This window comes from Phyllostomus hastatus, unplaced genomic scaffold, assembly GCF_019186645.2.
Source record: "Phyllostomus hastatus isolate PE091 unplaced genomic scaffold, TTU_PhHast_1.1 phas_scaffold_1066, whole genome shotgun sequence".
NCBI lineage: Eukaryota > Metazoa > Chordata > Mammalia > Chiroptera > Phyllostomidae > Phyllostomus > Phyllostomus hastatus.
In genome coordinates, this window is record NW_025334004.1 from 27,139,493 (window position 1) to 27,153,159 (window position 13,667).

The window sequence follows — 13,667 nt, forward strand, 5'->3', positions numbered from 1 at the left end:
GTGAGGAGGAGCCACGGGGGGGGCGGGGCGGGGGAGCCGGGCTGGGGGGTGGGAGGGCTTGCGAGTGAGCGTGTCCGCGTGGTTCCTGCGCGGCTCCTGGCACGGCGCTAGGACGTCAGGTGCCCTCTGTATCTGACCACTCACTACACAGCCAGGTTGTTCTGGCTCAGAGACGTTGCGGAGGTGGCCGGTGGCCACTCAGCTTGTGGACAGAGGAGTCAGCAGTCCGGCCCTGCCCGCCTGATGAGAGCTCTCCCCACACTGCCCTAGGAGAAGGGGCCCTTGGTGCGGGGTCCAGATGACCGCCACAGCGAGGTGGGAGACACCCGAGGGGAAGCGCCGGGGAGGTCGTGCGCTTCCCGGGGAAGGCACATTTTCAGGAAGAAACGCAGAGTCTCAGCAAAGACTGTGGGGTGTGATGTGGGTTTTTTTGTTTTAAATTTTCTTTGGAAGAAAATTTCCCCTGTGGTCCTCCCTCTGGTCCTCCCTCTCCATCCACTTATCCGTCTGTGTATCAGCCACGTATTGAGCATTTGCTATGAGCCAAGTGCTGTTCTGGGCCCCCCAAAACAGAGAGCCCCACCCTGGGGAAGGGAGCCTGCCCTCTGACGGGAGCGGGGGCGGGGGCAGGCAGTGAGCAGTAAACAGCACCCACAGGCCGCGGAGAATGTGACAAGGCGACAGGTGCGACAGAAGTTCAACACGAAAGTAGAAGAAAGGCGGAGGGGTCAGGGAGGGGGGCAGTGGGCGGAGGCCTCTTGCAACATTAAGAACTGTGTGATCCGCAGGTGTGACTTTGGAGGGACAGAAATGTTTAGAACTAGGCGGAGGTGGTGGTAGCATGCTGCAAATGTACTAAGTGCCACTGAATTGTGCACTTTAAAGTGGTGGATTTTATGTTATATGAATTTACTTTAACACACGACTTATTCAACTGAAAAAGGTGGCCAGGGTCACTCCATAGAGACAGTGGTAAAACCTGATGGTGTTAGCCCTGAGGAGGTTTTCTCCCAACGAGAAAGAAGAGGGTTCCAGGCAGTGAGGACAGATAAACTCAGGTGGTGACTCCTGCAGGGAAGTCCCTGGGGCCAACAGCCTGCTGCCTGTTTTTGTGATAAAGTTTTATTTGAATATAGCCACCTTCATTTGTTTACGTATCCTCTGTGGCCCAGGGACTTCACCTGGCCCTTCACAGAAAAAGCTGCCCACTCCTGAGCTGGGGCAAAGGTCCTGGGGGGGGGGGAGGTGACCAGGATGTCTGCGGTGGGGGGCGAGGGAAGGTGGGGTAGCAGGCGAGGTCAGAGTTGTAATGGGGTACAGATCACGGAGGCTCTGGCACGCCTGCCCCGTGGTTCCCTCTGGCACACGGCGGGGCAGGTGCTGGCACCGCGCTGTTGGGGAAATAATGCATGTGCATGTGCGGGCGCATTCGGGGAGAGCAGTGCTGACCTGGAGTCAGAGGAGCTGGGCTTGAGACCCACCGTCTGTCCCTTGTGTCCTCAGCTCTGTGTCCTCAGTTCTCTCGTCTGCAAAGTCGTGATGCCAGTGGTGGTGGCGATGGCGGATGGTGGTGGTGATTTTGATGGTAGGCAGGGTGGTGATGGTGGTGGTGATGGCAGTGGTCATGTTGGTGATGATGATGATGATGTTGAAGATGGTGGTGGTGATGATGGTGATGGTGTTGAAGATGGTGGTGATGTTGATGGTGATGTTGATGATGATGGTGGGGATGGCGATGTTGATGGTGGGGATGGTGATGATGATGATGATGGTGGTGGTGGTGGTGGTGGTGGGGATGGCGATGTTGATGGTGGGGATGGTGATGATGATGATGATGGTGGTGGTGGTGGTGGTGGGGATGGCGATGTTGATGGTGGGGATGGTGATGATGATGATGATGGTGGTGGTGGTGGTGGTGGGGATGGCGATGTTGATGGTAGCGGTGGGGGCTGTGATGCATGGTGACGATGACACTGGTGACGGTGATGATGGTAATAGAGGTCATAGTGTCAAGGATGGTGGTAAGCGGGGGTGGTGGTGATAATGGCTACATTTTGTGGGCCTTCTCCTCTGTGCTAGGTACTTGCACGCTTGGCTCTAACTCTCAACACAGCAGTGCGAGTTGGGTAGCAGCGTCTTTGCAGGACAAACCACCGCGTGATTAAGCAAAACCGCACAACCGGTGAGTGGCAGGGCTCGGATGAATGCAGAGACACCCCCTCGCACTGCGGCGCAGAGGCCTCCGGGCCGTGGGCGTTCGAGCCCTGGTAAACTGAAGCTGTCACTCAAGGGCGGCAGCCTTTGGCCGAGGTGGCCCAGCCGTACTGCTGCCCTTGGCAGCGAGGGTTTCCTGGGAAGGACTGTCCCCCAGCCTCCCCCCGCACCCCCCACAAGCCACATCAGAGGCCCACTTTCTCTCAGGCTCCGTGTGCTGGGGAGGGGCTGTTTCTTCTCGTCCCCATGGCGACCAACCGCCAGGCCTGGTGTTGGTTTGGGTTTCCCTAATTGAGGTGTGGGATCCTTCTGGTGTGGCTGAGGTTTCTCTGCTCTGGAAATCCGACTGTGGTGTGGCCGTGAGGTGGGGCCCGGAGGTGCTGGGACCCGCCCACAGGCCGCAGGCCCCACAGGCCCCGTGCCACCTCCCGTGCCTCACGCCACTGCAGTGCTGCGCTTCCTCTGAAGAACATTCTGGAGGTTTCAGGCTCTTGAAGCCGACAGCTACAACACCATGAGATGTTCTGGGGTCAGGATGACCTCGAATCTCTGCCTCCCCAGGTCTGGTCCCCAGGGTGGGGCCGGCCTCAAGGCCTGGGGTGTGTCAATGCTGTTTCCATGTGCCCACCGTGGTTTTGCCCCCCCTCATGGTGGGATCCCCTGGAACAAGAGAAGCCCCTGACTAGCAGCTGAGTTCAGCTCCCAGGCCAGTTAGCAGGACCCAGAAAGGCCCCAGGCCTCCCCCTCCTCCCCTGCCCCCTTGCTTTACTGAGACTGCACAGGCTGCCTCCTGGCCTGGCTGTGCCAGCACCAGGTCATCAGCCTTCTGACCGGGCCTGGGGCTTAATCCAGAGTTCTGGGCCCATCCCTAGGTCTCTGAAGTGGTCAGGAGGGCCAGTGCCCCCCCGCCGTGGCCAACTTAGTGGTGCTGTCAGGATGTGGAAAGCACTTCCTGGCTAAGAAGGGGCTCTGTGCCCCCCCAGACCTGTCTGCTTCTCTCTCCTGCCCTCCCCTGGGGTCCTATGCCTAGCCAGGAAGGGGCTGGACACACTGAGACACCAAGGCTAGCTGATGCTTCCTGCCCTGAGCAGTCGTGGGCTCGGGCCACCCAGTGTCAATGGCTCGGTCCGCGTCTCCGGAGACCTGGGCCTGAGGAGCCTTTGGCCACCCGTCGTGTTCCGTTTTCTCTAAACATTCCGTCACTGGGTAGCCGTGGGGGCGTCTCTCCAGCCGGTGCCGCCAGGGCCTGATCTCTGGGCTCGAGCACTGTGGGACGGTACAGTAATTGAGGAGCCAGGGACAGGGGTGGGGGACCACTGAGGAGGGGTCACCTTGATTCAGGGGGGGCATCCAGGAAGCTCCCCAGATCAGGGTGCCCAGAGGCAGAGAACCTGCAAGTGCTAGGTATTTCCAGAAAGTGAGACCCACAAAAACAGGACGAGACCCCTGGCCCTGTGTCTACAAACTCCACCCCCCCTCCCCCACTACTGTCCCCCCGCCAGTCGGCTCTCTTATTGTCTATTTTACCTGCCAGGATCTCCAAGGAAAATTCTTTTGGAAAAAAAAAAAGGTTCTGTTGCCCTGCCCTGGCACAATCTGCCTGGATCCCCGATGAGAAAGCTGAGGACACAGGGGTGGTGCTTTCTCCTGCTCCCCAAGTGGCCTGTCTCCCTTTCACAGGGGCTGCCAAGTGCATTGGGCTGGGCAAGGGCTCCTGCAGGCTGAGGTCACCTCAAGTGCACTTGGCTGGAGTCGCGTCCCTTCTGAAAAGGCTTGACTCACACTCAGTGACGCAGCCCCCAATCAGGCCCTATAATTGGTATCTCGCCTTGTTTGAGGCTGCATGAAAAGAGATTCTGAACATACCTCCCACATCAGCTTCCTCGGGGGGGCGCCACTCCGGTGGTGGGAAAGGCGGCGGCGCCCAGGTGGGCTGCCACAGAAACGTCACTGGTGGGGAGGGCAGGGGTGGAGGCGGCAGGCACGGGGGACCCTCCCTCGTCAGGAAAACTGGCCTTGGCCACTGTGCCCGGGGCCTCTGAGAACACCCACGGCCTCCGCACGGTGTCGTTTTCTGGAAAACCAACCCGGCTGGCAGCGCTGTCGAAACCGAGTCTTGAAAGCTCACCTGGGCAGAGAGGGACTGAACAGATTCTGTAGCTGCACAGACGTCACCGCAGAATTGAGGCGCTGCCTTGCCTCTGGCCGCGGGGAGCGGCTGAGTCATCGGCACCTCAAGGCTGGAACACAGCGCGATCCTTCCCACGCACCCACGGTCACCAGGGGACTTGGGCACCTCCCGGGCCTCCATCACGACGGGCCGAGAGCAGCTTCGTGGCTCCCCCCACCTCTCCACGCCTGTGTGCTCTAAAGACCCACCGAGCAGCACCGTTCGGGTTTCTAATGAAGTTGCTCCCTCGCATTAGCGTAAGGCCGACCTTTCCAAGCCTGCTGGCCCCTGGCAACCCACAGACCATTCCATGAGAGGACAGGAGGGGGCCCTCCTTGGGATCCTGGGGCCGCTGCAGTCTGTGCCATGCCCACCCCGTGTCCTCGTGCCTTTAACTGAGGTCGCGCCCTCAACTGTTCTGGAAGGGAGGGTGGCTGTTTCTGCGGTCTCACCTGTGCTGCCTCTGGTTCCGCCTGGCTCCATCCAGGGCCCTCGGTCTGCATGTGCGAGCTTGCGGGGGCCCTCTGCCAAGTTCCTGTCGGAGGGGATGGCGAGTGCAGAGGCCCTGAGTGAGAGCAGCTGCGGGGAGGGGAATGGAGCCCGGGGAGACGATGAGGGTCAAGGGCTCCCATCCCGGCCGAGGAGAATGGGCTGGCCCGTGGGTGATGGGCAGGCCTGGAAACAGGCCATCCCCGCTGCTGGGGCCTGGCTGGGCCCTGAGTGGCTGGGGGGTCGTGGCTGTAGCCCTCTGGGGGCCTGACAGCCCTCCCAAGTGGGGCGGGGGGCCTGGGGCATCTGGGGCCGCCGGGCCAGGATGGGAAGGGAATGTTTGCAGGCGCGTGGTGGGCCTGGCCGTCTCAGGATGCCGGGGAACAATCTAGTCCGACTGAAATAATAAACAGTATCGACACTTCAGGCATGAAACGCGCCATTTGATAGCCCGCCAGCATGCTTAAGAGCCAAATACTCGTCTGGACGTGGTGACCTCCCCGAGGCAGGTTTTGTGTGTTAAGATGCGGACCTTGCCCCAGCCCGTCCTGGTTACGGAGGAGCCGGGTTTCTTCCTCGGGGCTTTTAGAGGACCTGGGGGCCATTCCGGGCCCCTGGGGCCTTTCAGGGGGACCCCCTTCTGAGGGTGGTTGAGAACTACTGAAATAAAGCCTTTGATGTCTGTCTTTCCTGCCAGATTGGGTGCCCCAAGAGGGGGAGGTTCCGAGTGGGTGTCACCCCAAACATCTTGCCGTCCCTACGTCCCCAGCACCTGCACGGTGTTCAGCGTTTAGCAGATGCTCAACACATATTGGTTGAACGAATTAATGTATCTGTGTTCACTTTCTTAAGTTAATGGGTAAGTTAATTCATAAAACATGTGCACACACCAGTGCACATGTAAAACAGACTCCTGGTTTCTGCAGACTGGCTTCTAGAGAGTTCCCCGGGGAGCCTTGTAAGATGTCGCGTTCCCGGGTCCTGGAGATCACAGAGTCGGGGTGCAGCTTACTGGGGTGTAACCTGGGAGACTATTGTTAAGAGTCTTTCACTGGTTCCTCAACAAGGTAAATATAGAATGACCTTATGATCCAGTGTTGGGGTTCAGAATGAGTCACCCCAGCATGTGCCTCTGTGGTATGTGATTATTTTGAGCTAAGATTAGTCGAGAATGGCCTCCCAAGAAACTTCTGCCTTTCCCTTGAAGAATTGAAATGAGAGTCTTTGCCCATAATAAGAGTTATTACAGCCCTGGCTGGCGTAGCTCAGTGGATTGAGCGTGGGCTGCGAACCAAAGTGTCGCAGGTTGGATTCCCAGTCAGGGCACATGCCTGGGTTGCAGGCCATGACCCCCAGCAACCGTACATTGATGTTTCTCTCGCTCTCTCTCTCTCTCTCCCTTCCCTCTCTAGAGATAAATAAATAAATAAATCTTTAAAAAAATAAGAGTTATTACCGGAAATAACTTTTCATGCCCTATCGATAGGGCAGGGCAAACTCGTAATTACCGAAGACCCGCCCTTCTCGCCATCCTGCCGCGAGCCTCCTTGCCTCTGCCGCCCCGGGGGCCTCGTCTCACCCTCCGCTGGGCGGTTGTGTGACACCCCACTCGACCTGTCGGCCTCTGAGCCTCCCATGGGTGTGGGGTCCCCATGTGCACGCGTTTAATTAAACTTGGTTATTTTGTTCACCTGTCTCACGTAGATTTAATTGCTAGAATTGGAGAAGAATGACCCAGCCTCGAGGGGCAGAGGAGAGGCCCCCCACCGCCCCCCACCGCAATCCCTCTCGTAGTGCGCGTCCCAGAGGACCGAGAGCAGGGCTGCGGCCGTAGCAACGCCATTCCCGACAGCCGAAAGGTGGAAACACCCAGGTGTCCATCAGCGGGTGAATAGATAAAACCAAACGTGGTCTCTACATACAGCCGAATAGTATTCAGTGTCAAAAACGGAATGAAACCCGACCCGCGCTCACGACCGAGATGAATCTGGAGGACTTGACGCAGTAACAGGAGGACGCACGTTGCGCGATTTTACTTCCGTGTGGCCCTGAGAGAGCACCCAAATCACAGAGGCAGGAAGGAGAGGGGTGGTCGCCAGGGGCCGGGGGCGGGGGGGCGGGTGTGGGGTTGCGTGATGGGTGCAGAGTTCAGTTTGCCTAAGAATGGTGAAGGGTCCGTTTTGTGTTGGGTGCGTCTTACCACACACACGGAAGGTGATTCATCCCAGCCGGGTCTGGGAGCGACGAGCATGGGGTTGGGGGAGTGGGAGGGGACCCCGACTGGATGATGCTGGCGGCCCTTCCAGACCTCGCGGCTGTGAGCGGCTGAGATGGCAGCACTGGCTTTGCGGCCTTCTGGGGGGCGGGGTGGGGGGACACGACCTGACCGCTGCTCCTCAGGAAGCTGGGCAGGCTCCCGAACCTGGGCCACACGGCCTGTCCGCAGGGGCAGCCGCCTGCGTCCAGCCCAGAGTCGCCACGTGGGATGCTTGGGTACGGGAGTGAGGTGGGAAATGGATTCGTGTGCGGAATCTCCTGCTGTTTAGATCCAACTGTTGGTTCGGGAACAGGCGGACGGACAACCTCCCTGCGGGTCAGACAGGGCGAGTCCGCAGTCCTGCCGGGTCTGGGTGTGTCTCTCCTCGGAGTTCGCAGGCTCAGGCCCCAGCTCGAGAGGTCCCGTTCCAGGTCCTCTTTCCCTTCGATCCCTGGGAATTCCGCTTGCTTTCAGTGCGCCCGGAGGGGGGTCTGGCTTCCACTCGGGCTGGGGTCTCGGCTCTGCCTGTGTTGAATTGTGAGGCTTGGGCCACTTGCTCCTTTCTCCCCCCGCCACCCATGCCTGTTTCCTCACCTGTCACATGGCAGTCGTGCTAGTTTTGCATCATAGAGTTGGAATGAGGACTCCGGGGGGTGCCGGTGAGGGGCGTGGCCTCAGGCAGGGCCGGGGAGGGCTCTGCGGTGTGTGTGTGTGTGTGTGTGTGTGCGTGTGTGCCCCGGCTGAGTGCAGAGCGGGTGTGGGGTCAGACAGGCCATCAGCCGGTGAGCTAGGCAACCTCGGACATCCGTTTCTTCATCCGTGAGACTGGCCCAGGGATTTCGTCCCAAAGAGTCATTTTGATGAAGCTTAAACAAGAGAATGTGTAAGGGGCCTGGCCACAGCACGTGCCCAGTACACCTTCCTTCCTTCTGCCTTTCGGAGTCTGAGGCCTTTGCCCTCTGCAGAGTCTTGGGACCAGGGAGCTGGGGCTGGTTGTTTGTCCACGTTGAAGACCGGAAGAGCAGATTGCAGAGAAATGGACCAGTGTCCTGTCCTCCCCCCATTAGCTCCCTCTCCTACTCCCCGGCTCCTAGGATGGAGGTCCTGGCCCCTTCCCCAGAAGCTGACCCCCTTGCTGACTGGAGACGTGGCCTCAGCTGTCCAGGGCAGCTTGGGCGAGTGAGGCATCCCCAGTCACCGAGAGTGGCCGTGTGCCAGCCTGGGGATGCACGCTGGGCAGGGGGTAGGCGCTGGGGTCCGCTGGGTGTGCTGGCTGCAGAGAGGGGTCCTTGCCCTGCGCAGACCCGCTCTGGGGAGGTTAGAGACTGCACACGCGCCCAGAGCAGGGAGTGGGCCCAAGGCGCCAAGGTCCTGCCCCAGGATCTTACAGCTCTTTAACGGGCCCCAAGCTCCATAGGTTCTTGGGGTGCTGATCACACGAAGGAGGGGAATACCCTGAGACTCTGAAGGGCCTAAAGGGCTGTTTGACCTTTGGCGAGTTGCTCACAGATGAGAGCCGAGGGCCACTCAGAGGGTGGGGACAGGCGATAGCATCTCAGTCATTGAAGGGCTGGCCACAGGACGCAGAGGCGCCTCCAGGGCCAGGGCCCAAGTGCTGCTGGGCTCGTCCACGTGGGCCAGAGTCAGCGCCCCCTGGCCGCTCGCGCACCTGAGTGCTCTCACATCCGCCCACCGTCGCCCGGACTCGGAGTGGCGGGGGGGACGGGAACGCCCCGCGTGTGTGCAGCTCACTTGGTCCCACGTGTTCAGTGCATGTTCGCGTTACGTGTGCCTTTTCGTTGTGTGTGCCTATTATTGTGTTTCCATGACACATGTATTCATTACATGTAAATCTTTATTAGGCGGGTTCATCGTGTGTTCATTACATGTGCCTAGCCATGGTGCCATGTGTTCATGTCACACACATTCATTACGTGTGCACCTTCACTGTGTGTTCATTACATGCCTGTTCATTGTTTGTGTGTTCATAATGTGCGTGCTCTTTGTGTGCACGCCCACTGTGGACATGTCCCTGGTGCGTGCATGTTCGTCACGTGCACACACTGCGGAGGACATGAGGTGTGGTAGGGCCCTTCGGGAGTCCTGCCAGCCTTGGGAAGTGTGTCCTCTGAGACCCTGGGGCTGGTGAGGACGGAGAGGAAGGGACTACCTAAGACAAGTGGAAATTGAAGTCCTTGTCCCCAACATCTGGCCTCCCGTTGGGGAAGGCGACTCCACGAGAAGCAAGAGGACAAAATGCAGCAGCAAGGGGACTCAAAGGACAGGGTCGAGACCAGAGCGGGAAGGCGTGTGTGTGCCTGGGGCTTGGGGTGTCACTGACCAGACCTGGAGCGCCCCCCCCGCCGGCCTCCGCAGCTGTCTCCCAGTCAGGGTGCGGGGGGCAGGCTGACCGGGACAGGACAACATCACCCGACATCTCCCCCCCCCCCATCTCTGCAGGAGGCGGAGGAAAACGCAAAGGGAAGAGCAAGAAGTGGAAGGAAATCCTGAAGTTCCCGCACATCAGCCAGTGTGAAGACCTCCGGAGGAGCCTAGGTGAGCATCGTGCCTGCCGGGAGCTGGCGGGGGGGGAGGGCCTGGAAGGGGAGCGAGGAGCCCGTTGGCCCCGAACTGTGAGTCGTGTGCCAGCCAGTGAACACCGTGGCTCCAGGTAGGGCTCCGGGCTGGCATCCTTGCCGACCGACGGAACGATGTGGTTAGCACTTATTACTTGGCGTGTACTGGGTAGAATGACTTCTATTATCCTTTGAGGCAGGTACTGTTGTTTTACTCCACCTTTGAGACGGGGAAACCGAGGTCCAGAGGGGTTCTGTGACTGGCCCAAAGTCACACAGCTTGTGGGAGGGTGGCCGAGGGGGCCAGGCCCAGCCCTGAGCCCCAACTCGCAGCTTTGCACCATTCCTTGGGGGCCCATGGGTCCTGCCCTGGGGAAGCAGCCCAGGCTTTGGGACCGAGGGTGGGGTGAGCATCTGGGCTCCCCTTTCCTCTTGTGGGGGATGTCAGTGCTCATCGAGGGGCCGCCCTGCTCAGTGGCACAGCCCAGTCCTCTTGATCCGGCACCCATGTGGCCAGGCACCTCCAGCAGCAGAGGGGGCTTGTCTGTCACAGGGCCGGCATAGCTACTCACACCTGATGAGGTGCGTCCCAGCCCCACTCGGGGCACGCATGTGGTGAGGAGGCTGAGTGACCGGGGAGGACTCCCGAGGGGTGGGTGGGACCGGGCTCCTCCGTACTGGAGGGGATGCTGGCCCTCCTCCCTTGTGTGCCCTGGGGTGCCCCCCTACCCTGCTGCATGAAGGCCTGCTGGCTGTGGGATGGCCCTGGTTCCAGAGCTCTGCAGGCCCGGCTGCTCCTGGGACTTCTGCCCAAAGCTTTGGGTGAGCTCCCCCCGAGTGCCCGGGAATTCAGGCTGCGCACGGCCAGTCAGCTGTTCTGTTGATGAACAGCTTCTCCCTGTGGCCTGGCCTCCAGCGGTTTCCCAGGCCGGGAGGGACCTGCCTGGCGTCCCAGGCCTGCTCAGTTCTGGCCCCAGGGCCCGCCGCCCAGATTCTTCAGTGGCTCTGTGACAGCAGGTGACAGTGGTTTCCTCTGTGAGTCCCACGTGCCAGCATGGAGGAGGAGCCTGCTTAATGGGTGTTTATGAAGTGAAAGGCCACACCTTCCCCCACAAAGGCAGGTGTGAGCAGGTGACGAAGCTGGGGTGCCAACGGCGGGGAAATGCCCTCAAGCCCCACCTCCCAGCCCTCAAAACTCAGGTCAGGATCCCCGTGGCATTCGAGGAGCTTCGAGTGGGGCTGGCCACGGGGTCAGGGTCTCTGGGTCCAGACACTCTTGGGTTCAAACCCCAGCCTTTCTGCGGGTCGCCTGACCAACAACAGCCTCGCTGAGCCTCCGTGTCCGCAGCCGAACATAGGATCCCAGGTGCAGTCGAACCAGGCCACATGTGAAAGGGGTCTTGCTGGAGCCCCCTGAGGGACCCGGGGCCCAGCCCCCTCAGCCCCCTAGCTCTTTCTGGAATGCGTGACAGCCCCCCACCCCTTCCTCCGCTGGGGCTTGGGCGCCCGTGTTTGCTCTGATGCTGGAGGCACACGGCAGGTGGGAGGGAAGGCGGGCCGTGTCCTGGGGCTGGGAGAGGAGGGGAGGGCCTTGCTACTGACAACTGTGAGTGGCCTTCAGAGAGAGGAGCCCCCTGGAGTCTGGCCGTTACCTCCCAGGGGCATTGTATCCTTCGTGCCAATTTAGGCTTAGAGAGACCTGAGCCTGGAGGTTCCCTAGGCCCCCACTCCCCCAGTGCCAGCACCCTTTCCTCCCGCTCTGCTCCCCACGGGGCTTCTGGGCATTGCCCAGGTGCCCCTCACCTTGCAGTCGGCCCGGCCCGGCCTTCATCACTGCCGGTTTGGGGGACCCGGGAGCATAGGGTCCACCTCAACTTTTCCCTGCCTGCAGACCCCACTCCACGGGTCCTCTAGGTCCACGGATGGGCCTCTTGGCAGGGCCCACTCCCCCGGGAGGGCGCGAGGCTCGCGCGTGCTGGCGTGGGAACATGGATTCCTCTGTTCCGGAGGACACTGCAGAGGCTGTGTGTGGGCGCGGTGGGAGGAGAGGCCGGGGGAGGCGGCAAGGCCGCCGTAAACCCGGGGCCGCGCCGTGGCCACGGGCCCCGCGCTCGGGCCTTCCCGCCTGTTTACCGTCCGCCGCCCCGGTGTTTGCCCAGCCTCTGCTGGGGTCCCGCTGGAAGGCTTTCCTGCATGAAAACCTCGCTGCTTCTCTGGACCAAGACGCAAACCAAACAGTGGCAGATGCTGCATTTATTTTTCTTGTGGACTCATGAGCTCACTTTCCGAAGCTCTTTGGGAGGATGCCCCGGGACAGGCCACCGGCCAGGGTGATGGGGCCCCTTGGGCCCGGACGACAGAGTGGGGTGATGTGGTGCGAAGGCTCTTGATCCGAGGGAAGGGCAGAGCCCAGGAGGACCCAGGGATGCTGCCCCTCTGGATTGCCCAGAGCTGGGGTCCGTTAAAGCCACGCCCTCTCTGGCCCTCAGGACGGCCCTAAGCAGCCATGGGACAGCCCCTCCCGGCCGCCAGGGTGACTCTGCAAAATGACAGCTGAACCTCCTGCTGAAACCGCTGTCCCCACTCTCCACCCCCCCGGGACAGAGCCCACAGCCCTTTCCTCGGCTTCCAGGCACTTTGGCCACTGGGCGAAGCCCAGAGATCCCTTCTCAGAAGAATGCTTCTACGTGTGTCAGATGAAACACATGGGGTTACTAGATACAGTTATTAGATACTTTTTAAATACCTGACATTGAAGTGTATGAGCTTTTTGTTGATACTTTCAATGACAAGGCCGGCAGTTGGTCGAATCGCTGCTGCTGCAATATTGGACTTGTGGGGAGCGGGACATTTCCAGCTGTCTGTGCCGACGGTGACGTGAGTGGGTCTGTGTCTCTGTCGCTCGCAAGTCCCTGGCGCTGCTCACATCACTGAGGGCTGTTGGCATCGGCGACTGTGGGGGGCGCTCGTCCTCAGGTAGAGGTTGGTGGAAAGAGATGACGTTTTTCTCCGTCCAGGTCCAGGGACCCCCTAATGCCCTTCCTCCCCTGGCTGCCGCCTGGGTCTAGGGTCACTCCCTCCTCCCCAGTCACCAGCTGCGCTGGTCGCCTTCTTGCCCTTCGAATACCCAAGCTGGTCTGCAGCCTGGAGCCTTTGCAACTGCTGTCCCACCGCTCAGAATGCCGTGCCCACCGGTTCTGCAGGGGCCTCCAGGCCTCGGCTCAGGCCTCGGCTCCACGGAGAGGCCCTCCCGGCCAGCCTCTCGGGAGGAGCCGTGCTCTCCCTCTCGCTGCTGCCTCCTGCACGGTGCTGCTCATCGACGTTCTCTGCCTGCCCGTAGCTGCACCTGAAGTCACCTCTTGTCTCGTGGTGGACGTGCGCCTCTCCTGTCCCCCCACTGGACTGCATGTCCCCTGACAACAGTGGCTGTGTCTTGTCTGGTTCACCCCTGGACCAGCGCCAGGCACCTAAGAGGAGCTCATTAAGCATTGGGCGAATGAAGGAACGGATGAGGTGAGGTAGTGGAAATTGGGGCTCTTCAAAAACATGATTTGTGACGTGCTCTTGCCATGCCCAAATTTAATCTCAGCCAGGGGTTTGCACCTAAAGTCACAAAAGTTCAGACCTAGAAGCTACCTTAGAAAGCACCCACCTGAACACCCCTCCCCCTGGCCCTCACCAGACAGATAAGGAAACTCGGCACAGTCACAAGGCTGGGGCCGCAGTCTCTCCCCCACCGAGTGGGGAAGGCCCCCGCGGCTCCCGGCCCAGGCCCCGTTCCCCCGGGGGCTGCAGTGGGTCTGGTTCTCACGGTGATGCTGGGTTTCCCAGAGCCCTCAGCACCAGGAACGGGGGGGCGGACCACACGGGGAGGAAGGGGTTCTCTCATGTCTGCTGGGCGGAACATCAAGTGAGGACCTTATTAGTTAACAAGCTAATTGTTCACATAAGACATGTAATT

At 60.3% G+C, this 13,667-nt stretch overlaps 1 protein-coding gene across 2 annotated transcripts in view; it reads left to right on the forward strand.

The window, feature by feature from the left end:
- GRK5 (G protein-coupled receptor kinase 5) overlaps positions 1–13,667 on the forward strand; it is a 186,836-nt gene that overhangs the window by 81,827 nt on the left and 91,342 nt on the right. The window contains exon 2 of one of the 2 annotated variants that reach the window (XM_045854447.1): positions 9,591–9,686. The exons of the other annotated variant lie outside the window; for it this stretch is intronic. Coding sequence (XP_045710403.1) covers positions 9,591–9,686 — 96 coding nt within the window. The remainder of the gene's footprint in view (positions 1–9,590; positions 9,687–13,667) is intronic. 2 annotated transcript variants of the gene reach the window in all.